General features: G+C 37.8%; 1 protein-coding gene across 6 annotated transcripts in view; it reads right to left on the bottom strand.

Annotated features, from left to right (window-relative positions):
• The window catches only part of ATE1 (arginyltransferase 1), a 169,199-nt gene that overhangs the window by 37,513 nt on the left and 106,510 nt on the right, over positions 1-25,176 (bottom strand). For all 6 annotated transcript variants that reach the window (XM_044749574.2, XM_070481996.1, XM_044749582.2 and 3 more), the window contains one exon: positions 15,219-15,339. In XM_044749574.2, coding sequence (XP_044605509.2) covers positions 15,219-15,339 — 121 coding nt within the window. The remainder of the gene's footprint in view (positions 1-15,218; positions 15,340-25,176) is intronic.

Genomic DNA, 25,176 nt, shown 5'->3' with positions numbered 1-25,176 from the left:
GCATCAACTTCAAATGAAAAGAAAAGGCATGAGGTGAGAAAGCTCTCAATGTACTATCCCCACACCAACATATCCTTGTCTTCACTTCACCAGCATCAACTTCAAATGAAAAGAAAAGGCATGAGGTGAGAAAGCTCTCGATGTACTATCCCCACACCAACATATCCTCGTCTTCACTTGCACTGAGCCTTCCCCGTCCTCTCCTACGACAGAGGAAGAGTCCTTATTATCCAAGGCTAACCTTGCCGTCTGCGCTCTTGATCTTTCCCATGCTTCATCTCAGAGACCCCGATATATCGATTTTCACCTCTATTCTACAGCCTTAATCGTTCTCTCTCTTAACTCTCGTCAGCTTTAAAAAATGCTCAAACCACTCCCCTTTTTTTTAAAGGCCTTCCTCCATCAGACTTATCTCTCTAGCTAGTGTCTTCAAAAGCTAAATTTGATATGGTCACTTTCTTAATTTCCACTCAATTTCTAAGCTATGACCCTGTTTCATTCTTAGCAAAACTATAACAGGTCTTTGCCAGGACCCTCCAAGGATGGTTCTCAATTCTTAGCAGAATCTGACACTGCTATTGCTCTCCACTTCTTGAAAACGATTCTTGTGGCTTTCTTACCCCACGCTCTAATTAGAGCCTTGGCCTCTAACGGGGCTCTTCTTCATCTACTCAGTCATTACATGTCGCGGTTCCTCAGAGTTCTCTCCTAGGACCTCTGTTCTTCACTCTGGGCAATTGCATTCACTGGTAAGGCCCTCGGACACGTCCTAGTGCCTCCCAAATCTCTGTTTATCAGAGTTTCAGGCTGTATGTCCAGCCGCCTCCTCGACACCTCTACTGGATGTCTCCAAACACCTTTAATTCAGTATGTCCAAAGCAGAACTCACCATTCTTCTCCTTCTCCACAAAATCTGCTCCCGTTCACCTTTGCCATGCACAATTAACTATTCAGTTCTGTGGATCCCACCTCCCGAATATCTTTAATATCCTTTCACTCCCTCTCTATTCCCAACTGTTGCCTTCCTGGTCCAGGCCACCAGCCACTGTCATCTTTTGCTTAGAGTACTGTATGCAAAACTCTCCTAATTAGGTCTTCTTATCTTCAGTCTTAACTAAGTCCCATTCATTCTCCACATGTGGAGTAGAAAAGACCAATCTGCTGATGTCACTCCAGTGCTTAAAACACTTTCATGGCCTTCCAGTGCTTTCAGGAGAAAAATCTAAACTCCTTATCATGATTTACAAAGTCCTCTACTAACCAGCTGCATCTCCCCTCACCTAGCCTCCTCCCAGCCTAAGCTCTCTCTGTGCCCCCTGCCCTAGGCCTTCTGAACGGGCTCCTTTCTGCCTGGAGCTCTTGCATTCCCTCCCTTTTAAACTCTAACTTAGATCACTTCATGCAAGAAGCATTCCTGGCTCTCACACACCCATCCAAACCGTGGGTTGAAAACCTTCCTATGAGGACTAACTGTATCTCCTATTTCCCCCAATATACTACTTACCACACTTCACTGAAAGTGCTTGATAACTGTGTCCTCTGTTAAGTTCCCTGAGGGCTGGAATGAGTAATTTACACCCCTATCATAAAGCATAATACCTGGCTTAATAAATATTTGTTGAATGAATGATTTTAAAAATTCTTCAAATTTAGGTTTCTAATTCTTGGTTGACTTCTCCGACTATTTCAAATTGAGCCAGCTTTTTTTTTTTTTTTTAAGGAGAATACTACTTTCTCATGTTTGTGGTCCTTACTCTCTCTGCCCCAATGCAACTGACATGGTCAGCTGACATCAGGGACATGCCACCTCATTCTGTAGTTTTTAAATATATTAGATACCTCCTGGCCATTGCCTCTTACCCCCTTAGCCTCATCTCCAACTTACGCCATGACTATCATGTATGGTTCAGGGAAGGATAGATCGGCAAGGTCTCTCTCTCTCTTGCTTCCTGCCTGCAGCAGCCTGCTGTGCCTGTAGGAGTTTTGTATATGTATAAATTCAAAATGCAGGGGCATTAACACCCAATGAGACAATCAGTGGCCAGCAGAGAACAGAAGCCAAAGGACATGTACTTCTTCCTTTGATCTATCAGGCGGCCAATTCTGAGATACACATCAGAAGGTTTCTCAAAGGATTGAACTCTAGTCCTTAAAGTGGTGGATCACACAGTAACACATCTCTACATTGTCTTTTCCTCCTTCTGGAGTTCACTTTCCCCAGTGCCCCACTCCTGCTCCCTGAGACCACGTCCCAAATAAATTACCTGAATGCAAGTCCATGTTTCAGGTCTGCTTCTGGAAAGAAAGCAGGCTAAGACAGTCTTTTTAGCATTAGAAGTGCTTAGTTTTTTATTCTTGTTTTCTTATTTTGATAGAGGTTAGTAAAGCAGGTAACTTTAACTCTTTCTCTAATGTCAACATGTCCTTCCTATTTTCAGAAAATTTCACTTTACTATAAGTGAACACGCCATAGAAGTATGAACAAGTGTCTCCTAATGACGTCTGTTTCAAATGAATGGCAGCTAGGAAAATATATTTCTTACAAGAAAAGGAATTCTACCCCTGTTTCCATGTTTATATTAAAAACATTTTGCTAGCATCACATAAAAGAGTACTCATAAACAGACCTTCTCATACCTTCATGTTATAGCTTATTTTTCTGCAGAGAGACTGAATATTAAGATCCACAAAAGAGAATTGAAACAGTTTAAAAATACCTTGCAAACAAATGTAGACTCTATTCTCACACTGAAGTTGGGTGTAAATGATTTAAGAAATCTTTGGACTGTTATATTTGTCTTTGGGTCAGTTCCTCCAAAAACTAATAGACATTGTATTGAGTATCAAATGATGTAGGTTCCAAAATACATCATCAAGTATTCTTTAAGAATTTTTCTCAATTATGCTAATGATTCATGTTCTGTTACTATAGAGGCATACAAGTTAAACCAAGAATATTTACTGATAATCCACAAGGTAGGAAAATGTTGAATCAATTGCAGATTATTTTAAGGCTGAGGACGAGCTTGATGACATCCTGTGGGATACCACCTTTTGCCCCTTCTTTATTTATTTCATCTTTGTTCCATCAATTGTCAGAGATGACTGAATTTATTGGCTAAGCAAAGTTTTTAAATTCTCTACTTTTATTGCCTACTTCCAACATCAGGCAAAGTTTTAAAAACTTTTAAATTTGTTTAAAACTAGAATGCATGCAGATCATCAATGCTTACAGAATTTCAATACTTTTTGGGTAGTAAAAAGTTTTTACTCTCATTACAATAAAGTATCCTTGTAAAGTAGTTACATATCTTCTCAAATTTTTTAAAAAGTAGCTAGATCAGAGTATTAAAAGAATTCTATTATTATCCTCAAACATAGTAATCTTATTTTTATATGAAAGTACCGGAAATCAATGCCTTCCAACTCTGATACATAAGTGCATATTCCATCCATATTATTTTTTAATGACTAGAATTAAGATGCCACAAAGCTCCCTAACATAAAAAGAAGTAACACTCTACAGTTCTGCCAGGTATTATGGTCCAGAGACTGAACCTCTATGTTAAAGATTCACATTTTTACAGTTTGACATTTCTGAAACTTGGGTGCATCTTACAAGTGTGGAGTCTGGGTCTAATTGGCAACATTCTTTCTTTCTTAGTGATACATAAAATAAAGGACTTAAAATTGATGATGTCTCATATTCAATAGAATATCATAGTTCAGCCAGCACTTAAACAGCAGATATGGGCTTTATTTTTACTCTTTAACTGACATTTGGACAACCTCTTTATTATATAAAAACTATGAGTTTTCATTCAAACAAATGAAGTAGCCCTGTAAGAGGCCACAGGTCAGAACTGGCAGAACTGGCATTTACGGACAGGTGTGAAGCATCATGATAGTTCGGAGGCTGCTGGAATGATACGGAAATGATCTTTTATTATTTATTACAGGATTAATTAAATCAAAAGCTGAGTGATTGTAAAAGGAACTGTTTATTTAAAAATTTTTATCTATTCTGTAAGAAAAGAGAAAGGGATCAGAGAAATATTTCTTTAATAGGAAAATGGAAATCCTGTCTGCTTTTCAACGTTTTACGAGGCGTTTCGGTCTGTCTCTGGCCAGGGCGCTGTTTTCAGTCACTGGCTCACTGCTCACGCACGGCTTAGGGAGCAAAGATTGGCTGGTAAAAATTTGTAAAACAGTATTTGTAAAATTTCTCTGCAAGACTGCCTTTAAAATACCCTTTAAGGATGAGAACAGTCATTGAGAACTGTTGAAGTTTACCTTAATAAGCCTTAGTTTCACATTTTTTAATAGAAAATGCAAATAATAAAGTTATAATACTTCAGTCTTATGCACAAACATAGGTAAGAGCTGTTTTTTGACTCCTTGGTGTCTTCATTAAAAGACCACACAAACTAGGGAAATTTAGTTACTAATTTGTAAACCAGGAGTCGTATTAGCCCTACACTAACATTTGGATAAGAAAAGATATCTCTGAAAAGGAGGTAAGTGAGAAAAGATAGTAATAAAATAATAAAGTGGTATTTTTTCATTTCTTTCTACATTTTCCCTATTGAAACACATTCTCCAGATTCACCAAATATAACAGCCGAATTTCCAAAGACGTTTTCTTAGTTTGATGCGTTCTCCTTTACGACATGTACTAAGTAGGCTACAACTGGTTCTCTCTCCAGCTGGCTACATCCAAGCACCATGGCACCACTGAGGTTATCGGCAACAAAGAATATACATTTATTAAGTATCCAACAATCAACATCATGCATTTTGCAACTTCAATTGCATAGGTCAACCTCAAATCTAGATTTGAAAAAAATTTTACCCAGAAGTATTAAAAGAACAGCTTAATTCTATATCCAAAATAAGTAAAAGAGACACTGTCTGCTTAACGCTAAACGATCGCTGCAGCGCATTTCTAGGGGCCCAGGGAAGTTCTGGTGGATTTGCTTTCTCATCAGCCATTGTTTCCTACTGAGTAAGACAACATTTTGGCCAAGGTACACCCTTGTGAGGGACCACAAACACAACACGCAGGAAGTGACACCAGGCTTGGAGAAACTTGCAAGCAAACACAGGACAGAGCTCTTTCTGAACCTGGTTATGTCACACACACAGCCCTGGTCAGAGTGAGACTTGCTTTTTCTCTGGGCATGTGTGATAGAAACTGCAGAAGTAAAGAAAATGCCAGGGAACCACGTCAACAAGAAGAGTGGAATAAAGAGAGAAGAAAACAGACAAAGGAAACAACATAAAATAACACAGATAAGAGCCTCAGAGTTTCACAGGATTAAACTAGGAAACCCTTCTCATTATAGTTTAGATTTTCAGCAACACCTGGGAAGAATTAAGGTGTCCTAGAAATTCTCTAACCTGGATAAATGCATAAAGGCCTAAGCCAAAATTTGATGCTGTTATAGCAAATTTAAATTCAATACTCTCACTAACAACTTATGACTTTAGTTACATTAAAGAAAAATTAGGAAAGTTCTTGCAAACATTGCAAAATACATACAGAAAAGAGAGAGTGAAAGCTAGGCTAATCTCTGGTAAGATGTATACTACTGTAATTATAGGTAGAAACAGAAATAAAGACCATTCTAATTAGCTTCTTCAAAATAAATACTAAAAATAAGTACTTATAAAAACTATAGAGCAATATTTGAATTAAAATTATTTTAAATCTCTGATTAAAAACAAATATTAGCTGTTATTATTGCAACAAATAATATCTGAGGGGTCAATGTCAAAACATTCAATGATGTTCTGAGGATAAATTGAAGTAACACAGGGGAAACCATAGGATGCTGCTTGGGAAATAGCACATGCTCAATAAAGTTTGAATTTTTTGCAAATTTAAAACCAAAAAGATTTTACTACCAACAATAAATAATACAGTATTTGTCAACATTAAGAGTCAAATCAGATCATAGCTTATCATGGCTTTAATACCAACTCCAAAGCATCTGGTTTACTCTTTCAGTGACGCTTGTAAAATGTCTATATTACAAACTGCCTGTATCATGTAAGTTTGCTGAATGACCAAATTAACAGTCAAGGAGTTTTTACCTTACTAAAAGTAAGAAGCAACACAAAGTATTAAGTAAAAACAACAACAAAAGTGTGAAGCATTTAAGCAAAATAATTCAGACAGAGAAAGTCAAATACTGTATGATTTCACTCATAAGTGGAAGATAAAACAACAAACACTGACAACCAACAAACACATACATACAGAGATGAGAGTGGTGTTTACCAGAGGGGAAGTTGGGAGGGAGGAGGGCGAAAGGGGTGACAGGGCGCATGTGTGTGGTGATGGACGGTACTTAGTCTCTGGGTCGTGACCATGATGTAATCCACACAGAAACTGAAATAGAATGACGGACAACTGAAATTTACATAATGCTATAAACCAGTGTTACCTCAATAAAAGTGCAAAGCATGATTCTCATTTTTAAAAAAAAAAAATACAGATATATACACACAAAAAAGGATCAGAAGGAATGCATAAAAATATTAACAATGATTATCGATGTATGATGAGACTATGGGTTCATCTTAATTTTCTTCTTAGTAGTGGTTTTATGCATTTGGACTAATTTTCTACTAGTGTTTCCAGTAAATATTTTTAAAACCTAATTTAATCAATAAAGGTACAATGTAACTGTGATGCAGAATTTTTGAAATTTACGCATATCCAACTACCAATTTAAAAAGCAATCTTCTACTTAAAAAACCATTTGAGAAACTTTTGAAATCCCTTTTTTAGAGTAGGCAGAGACTCTGCATTGATGAACAAAAGGATTTCTTTAGAATTTTCCAGGTTACTTCAGTTTGTCAGCCCCTCTCCCCATAGTACGGTAAAGCAGTAAATACAGTAGGTTTTTATTGTTCTGCAGACTTCCTAGTTGAACAAATAAGCATACAAGGTGGGGGGGGGGGCGTGGAATAGGATTTCCAGAGGCTTACAGCAATTCAGGATAGTGGAAAATGTAATTTTTCTTACAAGTGGCCACTGATGCACCTTGTGGCCACACTGTTTTACAGAGACCTATGGTGATCAGCAGTGCCTTTGGCAGAGTAATTTAACTACTGAACAGCTGGGAGGAGAAACGAGATTTTGTGAAAAAAGCACCATGCCGAATAACAATATTGCCCATATTAAGCTCTGTATTTTCTCTGAGTCAGAGTATGGGTCATGTAAAAGTAAAACTGGCCCCAGAGAAGAGAACAGTTTCTCACAGATTGCCGTTTAAATCTCAAATGACCATGTTTCACAGCATGCTGAATACATTCCAGCATGTAACTGCATTTTAATTTCCTAAAACCACAGGATGTAAGTCTGATTTCAAATAGTGTCTGGACTGTGATATTCAATACTGATAAAACTGTATGGTGTTCTCTGGAAAGTTCCAAAGATTCAGTATATGGAAAAGGATCTTCATTTTCTTCAAAGCACCATTCTCAAAGAAATTCACTCCTCTGATTTTTGTAAATGAATGGTAAACAATGCGTGTGAAGAGCTAAAGCTCTTGCCAGAAGAAATGTAACTCAGATTACAGGGAAAGCACATGCTCTATATTTCTCACTCACCGGGGTGGAGGACGCACTTGACAAACTGGTCCACATGAGACTACATATTCTTTGCCATGAAATGCTCATTAGTGCTTATTTTGGAAAATGAATTTAAAATCTATTAACATGAATGAATCTTTACTTGAATATCCACTCAGTGCATGGAGATTATTCAGTCACTTTTTCAATTTTATAAAACAGGGAGAGCCTGTGATTGCTTTAATCTCCAAGTATTATATAGGAAAAGAAGCAACCTTTAAAATGGACCAAGAAAGAAAAATGGAAAGTGAAATTGTGTCGTTAAGTTTGGGAGTCAGACACCAATTTAAGATCATATTATTATTCAGTTGGGAGGAGCTTATAAAGAGAAATTTTTATATGTGGACATGAAATAATGCAGTGAGATGCTCAGTTCATAAGAGACTGGCTCTGACCTGACCTTGAGAAAAGCTAAATGGAAAAAAAATTTTTTGAGGGAAGAATGCATAAGTATATGCTTTCCTCTAAAATCCTATTGCCTTTTGCTTTGAGCCTGACACCAAAACTCACTGACAAATTCAATGTGTTTGTTTTTAAGCAACGTATCTGTTTGTTTCATTAATGAGGTGTAACTTTTAAGGAAATGATGAAATTCTGATTAACAATTTCAGGTGCAGGGAACTATAAAGCCCTGGTTGTTCTACAAAACCTAAATATCTAGAAAACCTGCGGCTAAACTCAGGTGCCTAGGGCCACTCTTCCTCAGATCTAAGGTCATCACATGTAAGAAGTGCCCACCCTTGATTTCATAACAGCTTTTCAAGATAACATAATACAATGGTAGATTAATTTTTTTAGTAAGAAAAAACCTGATTTGTGGGGGGAAAAATGCACACCTTAGAACAGAAGAAACTACTGCATTTCTTTCCTTACCCTCTTCGTCTTACTATTTGCCTTTTCCATTTACTCTCTTCCCATCCCCCAGCCTCCCCATGTCTCTTTCCTTCTTTTTTCCCAAACTTAGACCACGGTGCCTAATAGAAAAATGTTTCTGTTCTTAAGAAGTGTGCCTTGGGCATCTCCTCTGGTGGGCTGCGAGGACCCAAAGGTCAGTGAAGTGCACATGGAACATCCAGGAACTTCTGTGTTGGGGAGACACACATGACAACGGAATGCAACCATCACAAGAGCTTCACACGGCACTTGATTCCCAAACAGTGGAACGCAGCGAGGATGAGGAGGGCTCTGTGGAGGAGGACTGCTGTGAAGAGGGCGTGGGGTCTACACAACAGGGAGGTGCAGAGAACTGCCGTTTTTTCCGAGAGAAGGATCATAGCAAATAAAGGCATATGCAGATGAAAGCCTGAGGCATATATGGGATGCAGCATTCCAATAACAGGGGGCTGGTCTCAGCCTGTCTGTCTTATTTAATCCTCATTACAGCTCAATATGGTAGGTCCTATTATTACTTTAATTTTGAAGGCCAGGAAGCTGAGGCCAGGGAGATTATTAAATTGACTAAGAGCACAGCGTTTACCAGCTGATGATGGAACCAGGGTCTGAATGCAGAAGTCTGACTCCAGGGCTGCACTTTCAGCGGCTGTACACACTACTTGAGCACAGAGTATCTGAGGGAGAACACTAAGAGATAAAAATATGTCTGGGACCACACTGGGTAGGAGACGGAAGAAGGGAAAGAAAAGGAGGAACACCAGAAATGTAAGAAGAAAGTCAAGAAAGTATTGTCACAAAACCCATCACAGCCTGTTAGCCCCCAGGAAATCACTCCCCAACTTTATTCACTCCAACTGGTCAATATTTCCATCTTCTCTACATTGGCTAAATAATCTAGTGAACAGTTTTTATTCACTGTGATAGTTGTAAAAGAAATGGATAATGGTGTTAGCCCTCAAAGCATGTAAAAAGTAACGTAAGAGTGATGTCAGAATCATGGCAGAGTGAGGTCTCTCAGAAATCTTCCCCCTCCAATATAAAATAAAAACATCCATACTTCAACAGAGGACATCCAAACTCAACACAAAAAATGTCAGAGAGATCCACGCAGCGATAGGACAGAGGGCGGAGAGGCTAGAGCCTCCCTGGGAAGAGGCGGAACAAGGTAAGAGAAATCTTTGCTCCCTCCCCTAAAGACAGAAGGAGGCTCCAAGAGGGAAGGAACGGGGGAGGGGATGTTCATTCCCGGGAACTTCAAGGACTCTCAAGGGCCTTTTCAGCCTAGAGGGAAACCTCCTACCAGGGCGAAAGCTTTCATGGGGGTTGACCTTATCAAGCCAATACCCCAGGAGAGCAGAGGGAGAAAACACCGAGAATATGCAGGAGAAAGTGCCCCTCCCCCCACTAGCCCAACCCCAGCTCCAGGCCCCAGGATCTTGGCTGAAGGCAGAGGACTCAGAATATGCAGCTCTTGGCCCCTGCCCAGTGGTGAGAGACGGTAACTGCAACCAAACAATATCAGGATGCGTAAGAACCAAGCCACCTCCTCTACCAATATCAAACACTATATTAGATCTCCAGACCAGAGAGAAAATGACAAGTACCCCAGAAATCAGTCTCCTGAGGATGCAGAAATATGTAGTCTAAATGACGAAGAATTCAAAACAGCTATCATCAAAAAACTCAATGAGGTAAAAGAGAATGCAGACAAACAATTCAATGAGCTCAGGAGCTACTTCACAAAAGAAATTGAAACTACAAAGAAGAATCAATCAGAAATGTTAGAGATGAAAGACACAATGGAAGAAATAAAACAAAATATGGATTCCCTGAACGCTCAAGTAGACACCATAGAGGAGTGTATCACCATAATCGAAGATAGACATGTTGAAATGCTCCAGATAGAGGAGGAGAGAGAACTAAGACTAAAAAGAAATGAAGAAAGTCTCCAAAAAATAGCTGACTCAATTAGGAAATGCAACATAAGAATTATAGGTATTACAGAAGGAGAGGAGAAGGAGAATGGAGCAGAAAGTTTGTTCAAAGAAATAATAGCAGAGAATTTCCCAAACCTAGGGAAGGAAATCCATATGAAAGAGGCTGCCAGATCTCCTAAATATAACAATGTAAAAAGACCTACTGCAAGGCAGTAGTGAAACTGGCAAAACTGAATGACAAAGAAAGAATACTAAGGGCAGCAAGGCAGAAGAAAATAACCTACAAAGGAACCCCCATCAGGCTTTCAGGGGATTTCTCTGCAGAAACCTCACAGGCTAGGACAGACTGGAATGACATATTCAAATCAGTGAAGGACAAAAACTTTTAGCCAAGAATACTCTATCCAGTGAAAATATCCTTCAGATATGATGGAGAAATAAAAACTTTCCCAGACAAACATAAGCTAAGGGAGTTCGTAGCCACAAGACTGCCCCCCCTACAAGAAATCCTCAAGAAGGCCCTCATACTTGGAAAAAAAAGGGGGAGGAAAAAGGGATTACAAAGCACAGTGTAAGGAGTTAAATAGGTAGACAGAATCAGAGCAGAACAGCAAATACTCAAGTAAGGCATTAAAAACAAAGGGAAGGAAAACACCAAAAACACAGATAATCCTGTCATTTTAACCAAAAACCATAACACAAGATGGAATAAGATGTGAGAAAAACAACTTAAGAGGGAAAAGGAAAGGGACTGAATCGGTTTAGTCTAAGGAAATCAGAGGCCATCAGAAAATGGACTATCTTATCCACAAGATCTTGAATACAAACCTCAGGGTAACCACTAAACAAAAAAACAGAACAGAGACACAAATAATAAATAAGGAGAAAACAAAGAAATACAACATAAAAAACTACCAACTCAATTGGTAGACTAAAATACACAGGACAAGAAACAAAGGAAACCAAGAGAACTGGAAAAATGATTGATAAAATGGCAGCATTAAGTCCTCATATACTGATAATCACCCTAAACATGAACGGATTGAATTCTCCAATAAAAAGATACAGAGTGGCGAGATAGATTAAAGAACAAGACCCAACAATATGCTGCCTCCAGGAAACACATCTCAGCTCCAATGACAAATACAGGCTCAGAGGGAAGGGATGGAAGATGATACTCCAAGCTAATAGCAAACAAAAGAAAGCAGGTGTTGCAATACTTATATCAGACAAAGTAGACTTCAAGATAAGATAGGTAAAGAAAGACAAAGAGGGGAATATATAATGACCAAAGGGACATTCCATCAAGAAGAAATAACACTTATAAATATCTATGCACCCAACACAGGAGCACCAAAGTTCATAAAGCAACTATTAACAAACCTAAAAGAAGACATTAATAACATCATAATAGTAGGGGACCTGAACACTCCACTCACATCATTGGATAGATTATCCAGACAGAAAATTAACAAGGAAACAGTGGAATTAAAAGAAAAGCTAGACTGGATGGACTTAATAGACATATATAGAACACTCCATCCAAAATTCTAAAGTGTGCATGGAATGTTCTCAAGAATAGACCATATGTTGGGAAACAAGGCAAGCCTCCATAAATTTAAGAAGACTAAAATAATAACAAGCATCTTTTCCAATGACAAGGCCATAAAGCTAGAAATTAGTTACAAGAAAAAAGCTGAGAAAAGGACAAAGATGTGGAGACTAAACAACATGCTATTGAATGAGCTGTGGATCATTGAAGAAATTAAAGGAGAAATCAAAAAATATCTGAAGACAAATGAAAATGAAAACATACCATACCAACTCATATGGGAGGCAGCAAAAGCTGTATTAACAGGGAAATTCATCACAATACAGGCTCACCGTAACAAACAAGAAAAACCCAAATAAGCAATCTTAAACTACACCTCACTGAATTAGAAAATGAAGAACAAACAAAGCCCAAAGTAAGCAGGAGAGAATAACGAAAATCAGAGCAAAAATTAATGCTATTGAAACAAAAAAGGCAGTAGAAAGAATAAATGAAACAAAGAGCTGGTTCTTTGAGAAGATAAATGAAATTGGAAAACCCCTAGCCAGTCTCATAAAGAAAAAAAGAAAGAAAGCTCAGATAGATAAAACTAGAAATGAAAGAGGAGAAAGAACAACAGATACCACAGAAATACAATGGATTATAACAGGATACTATGGAAAACTATATGCCAAGAAAATGGACAATCTAGAGGAAAAGGATAATTTCTTAGACTTACAATCTCCCAAAGCTGAATCAAGAAGAAATAGAGAATCTGAATAGACCAATCACAAGTAAACAGATTGAAACAGTAATCAAAAGCATCCCAAAGAATAAAAGCCAAGGACCAGAGGGCTTCCCTGGGGAATTCTACCAAACTTTCAGAGAGGATTTAACACCTATCCTTCTCAAGCTACTGCAAAAGATTAGGGAAGATGGAACGCTTCCTAACACATCCTAGGAGGCCAACATCACTCTGATACCAAAGCCTGACAAGGACAACACAAAAAAGGAAAACTAGAGGCCAATATCGCTGATGAACATAGGTGCAAAAATCCTCAACAAAATATTGGCCAACCGAATACAGCAATACATCACAAAGATCACACGTCGTGATCAAGTGGGATTTACTCCAGGGACACAGGGATGGTTCAACATCTGCAAATCAATGTAATATACCATATTAACAAAATGAGGAATAAAAACCACATGATCATCTCAATAGATGCAGAGAAAGCATTTGACAAGATCCAACAGCCATTTATAATAAAAACTCTTAACAAAATGGGGATAGAAGGAAAGTACCTCAACATAATAAAGGCCACATATGACAACCCACAGCCAACATCATACTCAATGGGGAAAAAACTGAACACCATCCCCTTGAGAACAGGAACAAGACAAGGATGCCCACTATCACCACTCTTATTCGACATAGTATTGAAGGCTTTGGCCAGAGCAATTAGGCAAGAGAAAGGAATAAAAGAATCCTAAAATTCATAGGGGGAAACCAAAGAGCCCGAATTGCTAAAGCAATACTGAGAAAAAAGAAAAAAGCTGGAGGCATCACAATCCCTGACTTCAAAATGTACTACAAAGCCACAGTAATCAAAACAGCATGGTACTGGTACAAAAACAGGCACACAGACCAATGGAACAGAACTGAAAGCCCAGAAATGAAACCACACATACATGGACAGCTAATCTTCGACAAAAGTGCCAAGAAAACACAATGGAGAAAAGACAGACTCTTCAATAAATGGTGGTGGGAAAACTGGACAGTCACATGCAAAAGAATGAAAGTAGACCATTATCTCACGCCATATACAAAAATAAACTCAAAATGGATCAAAGACTTGAAGATAAGTCATGAAACCATAAAACTCCTGGAAGATAATATAGGAAGTACACTCTTTGACATCAAACTTAAAAGGATCTTTTTGAATACCATGTCTTCTCAGACAAGGGAAACAAAAGAAAAAATAAACAAGTGGGAGTTCATCAGACTAAAGAGCTTCTGCAAGGCAAAGGAAACTAGGATCAAAACCAAAAGACAACACAGCAAATGGGAGAAAATTTTTGCAAATCATATATCCGATAAGGGGTTAAGCTCCGTAATATATAAGGAACTCACACAACTGAACAACAAAAAAACAAACAGCCCGATCAAAAGATGGGCAGAGGATATGAACAGACATTTCCCCAAAGAGGATATACAGATGGCCAATAAACACATGAAAAGATGTTCAACATCACTAATCATCAGGGAAATGCAAAACCAAACTACACTAAGATACTACCTTACACCTGTTAAAATGGCTATAACCACTAAGACCAAAAACAACAAACGTTGGAGAGGGTGTAGAGAGAAGGGAACCCTCAAACACTGGTGGTGGGAATGCAAACTGGTGCAGCCACTAAGGAAAACAATATGGAGATTCCTCAAAAAACTAAAAATAGAACTACCATGAGACCCAGCTATCCTACTACTGGGTATCTATGCAAACAACTTGAAATCAACAATCTGAAGTAACATATGCACCCCTACGTTCATCGCAGCAGTATTCACAATAGCTAAGACATGGAAACTGTCCAAGTGCCGATCGACTGATGATTGGATAAAGAAGATGCGGTATATACACACAATGGAATACTACTCAGCCAGGAAAAAAAGACAAATCCATGCCATTTGCAACAACATAGAAAGACCTGGAGGGAATTATGCTTAGCAAAATAAGCCAGACTGAGAAAGACAAACACCAGACGATTTCACTCATATGTAGAATATAAACAAGCACATGGACAAAGAAAACAGTTCAGTGGTTACCAGGGGAAGGGGGTTGGGAGTTGGGCACAAGGGGTGGAGGGGAGCACCTACATGGTGACAGACAAGAAATAATGTACAAGTCAAATTTCACAATGATGTAAACTATTATGAACTCAAATAAAAAAACGCCACTAATCTAATGGGAGAAGCTTGGTCAGTAAGCACATGAGGTTTCTGCATTTATGTGCAAAACTGTGAGTGTGAGTGTTGTGTGTGGGCACATGTGGTATCTCCCTCTATCTTACAAACACACACACACACACATGCACTCATGCACACTCCACAATATATAAAAAGCCACCTGGACCCTATTAAGAGCACAGCCACACACGCATGGATTCTAAAACCAAAGCCAACTATTTCCGTCTGAGCTGTGCTTCACACATACCTGCTTGTGGGTCCTGGTTGAAACGGCAGTACTTCGAGTTCTCAAGTGAAGGCAGGCACTGCTCAATGGGGACCCAAACATATGTCTCAGGACACAGCAAATCAGAAGGTCTATACTGACCCTAAGGAGAAGTAAAGAAAAAAGGCATAGGCATTACTAACCAGTAACTTCCTGGTTACATGGCTCTATAGTTCCAGGAAAGGTTTTAATCACAAATTTAAATCAAGTAAACCAGAAACAGCTCTATTGTAAATACTAAGCTACTCTGTTAGTAATCGCTTTCCCACCTCAAGAATGCACGTGCGATTCAAAGGCTCTCTACAAGTCACACATCACCACTTGGGATGCCTGTGTTGATCTGGAAGATCCGAGTTTCTACTTTCTTTTGGAAAAAATATTTAACATATGATTCTTGTTGAGGTGATTACTAAGAATACCCAGTTTCAAAATCTCATTGTTTTTTAAATGCTAGTTAATAACAAAGTGAAATTTCTTTTCATGTATGAAAGCACTGTAATTTATATATGACATGAACTTATTTTCTGCAATGGAATTTCACTATCCTTAGTAACGATTTTTTAATTTTGGAGACTCAGTTGATAATATTCATTCCATTCTAATGTATTACAAAATACTGTCTTGTCCATATGCTTCCATGAGCAATCTAACCTGATAAATGCAAATAAAGATAAGTTTATTCAGGGAAATAGCTATGATAATAATCCTATAAAGTTTCTTTTACATATTTATAACCCAATTATGCACCCCAAATCTAAAACAAAGATTATACAATAGAGGCTGAAGAAAAAATCATTCACCTAAGGTTAATTTGGTAGACAATTAACAGAGGATGGTACAGATTATGTGAAATCATTTAGTGAAAATTTTCAGAAATATCAAAGTTAATTAAAATTCCAAATGTCTCTTCTCTAAACTTTAAAATTCAAAATTTTATTACAGAAGTTAAAATCCTTCTCCGTAAAGTTAGTCCATTTTGTTGTTAGATTTCTGATTATTAATTTGTCTATTAAGGAAATTAACCCTTAGTTTGTAAAATATGTTGTATTTTCTAGTTTATCTGTCTTCTTTTGACTCTGTATGCCTTGCTTTTTGTTGCCATGTGGAAATCTGATAAGTGGTCAAATTTATCATTTTTAAAAAATGGCATCTGGGTTTTGCAATATAATTAAAAAAGGCTACCATCACTCGAAGATTATAACAATATTTTCATGTTTTTTCCTAGCACTTTTATGATATCATAATTTTACATTTACATTTATGCTGCATCTGGGATTTATTTTGGTGTAAGGTAGAATAAAAGGATTCAACCTAATTTCTTTCAGATGTCTACCAAGTGGTTTCAACATCATTTTTTTTAACAATTGTCACTTTCGCTACTGATTTACAATGTCTTTTTGATAACATACTAAGTTTCCATATACGTTTAGATCTCTTTCTGGACTTCGTATTTATTCTGTTATACCGATCTGCCTGTCTATTCACGTACCACTGCCACATAGTTTTAACTATTAAAGCTTTATACTATATTTTAATATTTGATAGATCTACCCTTCTCCCCTCCTCGCTCTTCATTTGTAGAATTTTCTGGCTCTTCTTGCTTAATTATTCTAGGATTCTGTATTTAGTACAAAAATATTACCAATATGAACAAGGAAACAGGCAATCAAAATGGAATGCTGTATCTCGTCTATTGCGATGGCAGAACATAAGAGAATCCCAGTCTCAAGCATGTCCAGTAAAAAGAAAATATATGTATCATCTTAAGTTAAAATACAAAAAAGCCAAACTAAAACCCCAAACATACTAATGATATCATTTTCTAATTTAAGGTGGACCTGAAAGGTGACTGGCTAAGACGTACAGATCAAATATTTGGGAGGGAGGATTAGGCATCAACTTTGAATCTTTAAGGTTAAAACAGACATAGTCCATGCAGATTCATCAACAGCCACCTGAACCCAGAGCCTGGATTTAACATGATGCTGACAATCAAAAATACTCAGTCAATGAACATTAAATGACTCCTGACTATGTGACAGGCACTAGGTGCTGGGAGAAAAAGATTTACAAATGTATGCTTCTAGATAATTCACAATCTACTGGGAGCAACAGCGCTGGACAAAGATGAAGTACACATAAGAATATATTAAGTGCAATCATGTACAACTGTCCAAAGTTCCTAAATTTTCACAACGTTCTTCTAAGGCAATACTTGCTCATAACAATGGGTCAGATATTTTATTTCTAACTCTTTAAATACTTAGTTTATCTCAATGAAAAACCATAAATGTACACATTTTAACTTCTGTTCATCATCCAAAATCAAATTTTTAGATTAGATTAAAACATTATTTTTCTCCAAAGTACAGGCTTATTTCAGTGCTTCAAACATTCTCTTAAGCCATCAAAGACTGCAAAGAGTTTTATGAAATAAACCATTTTGAAATGTTTCGCCTTCTAAACTGAGCTAGTTGCGAGTTAACTGACCAAAATGCTTACAGCTCCATGTAAATTTGCCATCACACAAACAAGAAACGCGGGGTCTGGAGAGCCACCTGCCTTTTCAGCTAGTGCAAGAAAATGAGAAATGTCTGTATTAAGAATGTAATTACTTAAGGATTTGGACGTGGTCAGAAGAAAAAATATTTAATCAACCTCTAAGTACATTCATTCATATTGGATCAATGAGGTAAAAGCAGATTATCTCTTTCCTAGGGTGCTGACTTTTTGTAAATAAGAAATCTGAGTTACTATGTATTTCTAAAGTACTCAAAATTTTGAAAATGTAACTGGTGTGACAAGGCTTATCTTACAATTTTTTAGAGCATTTTTTTCTATTTGATCTACATGTTAGAAGATGAGCTCTAGACTCCCCAACACTGTCTCAGAAAAACCACCCAACAAGGACAGCAGCCCAATGAGCTCTTACCAGGCAAGGGCACCAATTTCAAGAGGGGAGGCTACAGGAGAGGATAATGTAGTTGAAGGTAAGATGCCTGGAAAAGTTAAAGGCTATCTTCTAAAAAGCCTAAAAACAGAGAGGGCATGCATATTTTTCATTATTAATTAAGCATTTCTGGTGAGGGATAACCACTCAACTCAAAATCATCAAAGAGAAGTCAGTCGAGCAAACTCTGTGATCCATAACTTCACCAACGGTTATAACTTCTGTAGCTTTGTATATTTTGAGTTGCCACAGAAGAGTCAATGTTTTGCTCAGATTATGACTGTAGTATTTAATGGTTTTATTTTCTTTAAAGAAAACCATTTAGACTATCTGTAAAACCCAAATTATACTACACTCCCCTCATGGAAAAAAAAAGAAAAAAAAGGTAAAATATGGTCATAATATTTCAATCAACTTTACTAGGCTGTCACAGATTGAAATTTGAGGAAATGCCAAAGTTAAATCTAAAACATTGGGGGAAAAACCCTAGCTAAATACATTTCCTGCTCTATTTCTATTAAAAATAACCTCTTCTTCTGGTAGAGGAGACCACACAATTTTGGTTTTTGGTCTATGGAATGAATAGGCATTCTTTTCACTTGCATGCTTTTAGATCATAATTTGAAGAGCATTATCATATTGATCTAATTTTCTACCCTATACAAGAATCACAAAATAAATTATATGGAGAATATTTTAGTTTAGTAAAACATAATAGAACTTGGCCTAAAAATTACATTCATTTTGATAGCCAGATGTTAAAAACATCTCACTGTCATTTCTTACTGAATAACAGTGAACACAGGTATCTAAAGGCACATAAAAAGGGTGACTATCTAGAAAAGTTTGATTTCACAATCATTAACATTTTCAGCAAGGGTACTTGAAAATAGATTAACATTCTTTACTTCTAATGAAAACACAGCCAAGAACACTAAGAGACTTTCCCTCAGTTAAGGTATAACTAGTTAGAAATCTGAATTTTTAAAGGCAAAAGCTACATTAAGTAGATGCAAGAGGGGGAAAAAATGGTTCTGGCAAGCCCTGGCAACCAAATTATTTTTGAGATGTAATTCGCATACCATAAAATTAATCCTTTTAAAGTACACAATTCATTGTGCTTAGTATATCGGTAAGGTTGTACAATCAACACCACTACCTAATTCCGTAACATTTTCATCATTCTAAGAAGAAACCCTCTACCCATTAGCAGTCACTTCCCATTCTCTCTTCCCCAAGTCCCTGGCAACCACTACATCAAACGGCCATCTGTTTTCAAATGGATTATTTGTTTACATTGCCACCTTCCTATTTGAGGCACAGGACAAGCCAAAGCAACGACACAGCCTACGAGGCCCTAAGTGACGCGGCCCACGCTCCCTTTCTGGCCTGTCTGCTACTACTTTCCCCTCCTCCATCACTGCACACAGGCCACACTGGCTTCCTGTTGCTCCTGGAACACATCAAGGCTGCTCCCACCTCAGGGCTTCTCACTGACTGTTCTCTCTTCTGGTCTTATGGATGCTCCCATGACAACTCTGTCAACGACTTCAAGTCCTTGCTCACATGTTACCTTCCCAATGAAGCCCACCTATCACCTCTACTATTTTTCTTCCATAGGACTTATCACCTCCTAACACTCTTAATTTACTTATTTAGTATATCTATGAGAAACTCCTGCTGGAATGCAGGGTCAGTGGGTTTTAGCAGGACTTGTTCACTGACATATCCCAACACCTGCTCAGTGAATAACTCGGATGAATGAACCATGATCCAGTCCATTCTTCCTCCCTTTTCTACTTCCTTTTCTGAGCACAGCAGATGTTACTTTAGCATGCTCTGTCTCGGACATTAACACGGCACATGTGAATCAATCAACATTGGCTGAACTTGTTTTTATGATGCAGCTCCACCATATTTTTATTGTATAAGAACAGCTCCCAACCTTTGGGAATTCAGCAAATTATCATCGAATACTAAAAGTATAAGTACTTTATCATAAGAGGATCTGTAAGAGTTACCAAAATTACAAACGGGATTCTCATGCTCAGGAATGTTAGAATCTACTGGTTTATGTCAATTTAGTTTTTTTCCCCCTCAAAGTTGAAAATATTTCTTTCCTTATTTTATTGGCATATACTTTCTCTTAAAGAAAAGCATAGATTTTCATATTAAGTTTCATTTTTAAAAAAGGAGGGGGAAACGTGATCTGAGAAAGGCTTCTTCATCTCTTCAGACTTGAGCAGTGTCATTGTGGTAATGACAGTAACAATAATAATGAAGTCTCCATTTGTTAAGAACGTAGTCCTCAACAATTTTGCGTATCATTTGAGTTAAATCTCCTAGTAGGGTAAAATGGTAATAAAAACAAACATTATTTCTATTGTACAGATAAAACAATGAAAGATCATGTACTGGCAGTGATGAACTCAGAACCAGACTCCTGATTCCCATTCTCTTTCTATACTTAAAGTTAAAAATACTCACAATTCTTTAAGTAAGTATTTTCAAAGTAACTTCCAAAAATCCTAAAAATCACAACTCAGTTCAATATGCACAAAGGACTCTGCTCAGTAGCAGGGGTGAAAAGACGAAAGGAGCCTCGTGAGGCCCTTATCACCTGCCGGGGGAAACGGAGGCTGTTCTGCTCCAAGGACTTTTGTAGCCAGAGGTAAATGCAGGGTTGGGGGTACAAGGTGCTATGGAAGCACAAAGGAGCCGCAGCAGCAGAAGACAACAGTCGCAAGACTGCAATGAGCAACCAGGACCTGCTGCTGGTGGAACACAAAGGTCAAACAACAGCTTTCTCTGGCGATTCCACAGCAGAGACCCTTTCTGCAGCATGTCTTAAAGTCTAAGTAGCACCATGTTTGGAAAAAAATAGGCACTTATCAAAAGCAAATACAGATCCCAGACTTACATAGCTGTCTCCCCCTGAGCTCCCAAATACATTCTCGTCAAAACTTCATCGAATAGGAAATGAACTGAGAAACAACTATTTCAGCTCCACAGATTGGTATGTGGTCCTACGTCTATACGGTTTGTGGAAGCTTCAAAAATAAATGTATCTTTAGCCTTACATTCAAAGTGTTAAGGCTAGGTCAGTTATAAAGAGCAACTCCATCTTTCCACTGAACAAATGCCAATTTCCATAAATTCAAATTTATTACCAGTAGGTATCTTTCTTTTTAATACAGAATTACATACTTGAAGTAACTTTCAAGTTCGTGAATGGATCCTACTGTAACCTGGTATTATCTGGAGAAATATTATGAAATCTATACTTTTAAAAATACATTCTGGTTTCTTTTTTCTTTGTGTGTGAGGAAGATTCACCCTGAACCCCTGAGCTAACATCTGTTACCAATCCTCTTCTTTTTTTGCTTGAGGAAGATTAGCCCTGAGATAACATCTGTGCCAGTCTTCCTCTTTATATGTGGGATGCCTCCACAGCATGGCTGATCAGTGGAGTAGGTCTGCACCTGGGATCTGAACCTGTGAACCTGGGCAGCCCAAGCAGAGCCCACAGAACTTTAGCCACTTGGCCCTGGGGCCGGCCCCATTCTGGTTTCCTTTATCTTATTATATCTTCCTATACTACTATAGAAGCACTTCTTACAACTGAATGCACAAGTGATGAAAAACAAAAGAAAATGTTACTACCTATATTATAATGGAAAATTCATTTAACAATCCTGAAGAAAGCACTGAAATTACTAACTATCCCTTTTTAAACAAATTCACAGTGTTAAAAGGTCCATCCTGTGATCATACTAAATCCAGAAATATATGATTTTAATTTCTAAAAGGCTTAACATCTTTTAAAAATTCTTTTTTTGGCCTTTATAAGAAGACATGTGAACCCTTCTGCATTCAGGACTACATATGTTCGCAAATCTGGCATATAGAATTCTCTTTGCATATTACATTTTTCTTTGTATGAGTTTAAACAATATGCAGATGAGAAGTTATTTCTTTAATTAAAGTTAAAGGATTTGAGACTTATTTTTCTCAGAAAAAAAAAATCAGAGAAAAGTAAAGAAATGCTTTCTTATGATATTCACCCAAGTTAGCATTCTTGGCTTTTAATTGGAAACATCTGGGGATGGGCTTGGCAGATTTCAATAAAACTGAAGTTACCAATTCACACTCTGCCATTTTGAGGGTATTTTGTTTTTACAGTCTTCAAATTAAAACCAAACGGACTTTCCTTTGAACTCTGGTCCTGAAGCAAAGATCTTTATGAGATTTTACTCTCAAGAATACTTTATAAATATTTTGAAAAATATGAAGGATTTCGTGAGTATTTGATAAGAGGATAAACTAGCAGAGTTTGTTTTGAAAGTTCAAGTTAAATTAAAACATAAGAACACTAAAAAGACAATATTATTTAAATACATACACATATACACACAGAGTGAACACCAGTAGCACTGAAAAAGAAAGATTAACTAGACATTTAAGTGTTTTATCAGTCTTTTTAACAGTTGATATCAATATCCCATTTTTTCCACAATAAACCTACTGATTTTACTAAAACCAATTGCTTAAATAGAAGCTCTAATACTATATAAACAAAAATAGTTCAAAATAATCCATTAGAGTGAGCTGTACCTCGAGAGAAAGAGAGCAAGAATGAGGGCTTATTAAGTGCAGTCTTCTCCCTGAAAGGCAACGCCAATGGAATCCCATCCACACAGTCTGCAGCAGACCCCTTGCTCCCTGACTTCATTACATAAACAGAGATTGACTTTATCAGTCCCCAAGAGAGTGCTTGAGAAGTAACTCTAGCTGCTCTGTTTTCAGAAACTGTGTTTGGACTGTGCCACGCTCAGTTGGCGAGGTGAGCTGAGACCACTGAAGACAAAGGGCCTAAACATCTGAATCCATTTGTGTTCCCCAAACTCTGAAAGCCGACAGATGTACTCCATGTGCTGCTAGGCTAAGCTTTGAAAATTTAAAAATACATATTTTTTCCACTGACAAACAGAAAGTGATGGTATTCTGTGTTTCTTTAATTAAAATCTAAGGGTTCATAAAGGCTCCAGGACTTACTTTAAAGCTTCCTTAAGACTGGGCTATTTATTTTACTATTAGCAAATAATAGAGAATAAAGATTCTAATTTAGTTTTAATCACAATCTTTGCTTTTATTTTGGAAACCCTGGGTTAATCTTTTTTCTTCAAGAAAATACAAAGAAAGCTTGTAAAGAAAAGATTCAGGGAGTCAACTTACAGACCAAATTTAATTTCAAACTGAAGGGTCATAAGTTGAAGTGGATGAAGGGAAAAAAAAAAAAAAAGAAACAGAACGAAAGATGAAGATACAGAAAATAATATACGAGAAAATAAAAAAGCAAAACTCAAAGCTTCTTTAATCTCTGTTAAAAATTAAATATTCATGTATGTGTATATTAAACTTGGCCATCACCATATTCGTAAGAAGAACAGCTTATGTGTGTGCTTTTTTATGCTATTGCTTGGAAAACAGCATTTAAAACCACTGGTTCTGCCATCGCCCTAGGTGAAGCCATCCTTACCTGGAGGGCAGTGAGAGGGGCTGATTCTAAGTTCTCCCCCTTGAATCCATCCTCCTACAGCCATCAGAGAGAAGTGATTGTGTAAATCCTCCATTTAAAACCCCTTACTGGCTCTCCAATGTCTATAGTAACGTAAGATGATCCCTTTTAAACATAAAATGATTTCACAGGCCATTATAAAATAGTGTTGTAATTGTAGTTACAGCTGATGAGAAATCACACAAGATAAAAGCCACTACAAATTTATTAGACAGCTCTTGTGGTCTAGTGGTTAAGATTCGGTGCTCTCACCGCTGTGGCCTGGGTTAGTTTCTGCTCAGGGAACCACACCACCCGTCTGTTGTCATACTGTGGCAGCTGTCTGTTGCTGTGATGCCAGAAAGCTATGCCCCCAGTATTTCAAAAATCAGCAGTGTCACCCGTAGTGGAGAGGTTTCAGCAGAGCTTCCAGACTAGACAGACTATGAAGACGGACACAGCCATCCACTCCCAAGAAATTGCCCATGAAAACCCTATGAAGCATTGTCCGATACAGTGCCAAAAGGTGAGAGAATGATGCAAGAAGATGGGGCAGGGTTTGGCTCTGCTGTGCACAAGGTTACTAGGAAATCCACTTGACGGCACTAACAATAATAAATTCATTAATGCTTTTAAATGACTTTAAATTTTGCTAATAATGACAGAACCTATATATGTTTGTAAAACAAAAGCACAGTACTCACATGCTTATTAGTCTATACCCACAATGTGCATATGGTTTTATAGCTTCTTGCTCTCTGGTTTAGAGATACCACATATTTTGAGTGTATGGCCCAATATCCGCTTTCAGCCTACTTTCTTACCCCTAGCACATTCACCCCAGGGCACTCACATCTAGGTACAGGCTGCTCTTCTGCCTGGGATGACTACTCATTTAGTCTAAACGCCTACCGCACTTCTGAAACCAAACCTAAACGCTGCCTCCTCTTTCTTCAACCAAGCTTTCCCTGGACTCCGCTTCACCTCAACACCAACTGCTCCCATCCCCAGGCAGAATCATCCCCTGTGCTCTCGTTCCCGTGAGTCAAAAGGTAATTATTAAATGCCTACCATCTGCCAGGCTCCATGCTAAGGTCCTGGGCATGCCATAGCGAACAATTACACTGCCAGTTTCAGTCCTCAGGGACTTCCAAGTCCAAAAGGGCAGACGACTTTAAAGAAATAACCATACAGAAACTATCATTACAAAGTATGGCAAATACCATGAAGAAAAACCACATCAAGGGCTGGCTTGGTGGCATAGCAGTTAAGTGTGCACATTCCGCTTCAGCGGCCCGGGGTTCGCCAGTTCAGATCCTGGGTGCGGACATGGCACAGCTTGTCAAAAGCCATGCTGTGGTAGGCGTCCCATATATAAAGGAGACGAAGATGGGCATGCATGTTAGCTCAGGGCCAGTCTTCCTCAGCAAAAA

The sequence above is a fragment of the Equus asinus genome, chromosome 2, assembly GCF_041296235.1.
Source record: "Equus asinus isolate D_3611 breed Donkey chromosome 2, EquAss-T2T_v2, whole genome shotgun sequence".
NCBI classification, from domain to species: domain Eukaryota; kingdom Metazoa; phylum Chordata; class Mammalia; order Perissodactyla; family Equidae; genus Equus; species Equus asinus.
Note: the sequence above shows the minus strand (reverse complement) of the source record. Positions and strands in the feature narration are given on the sequence as shown.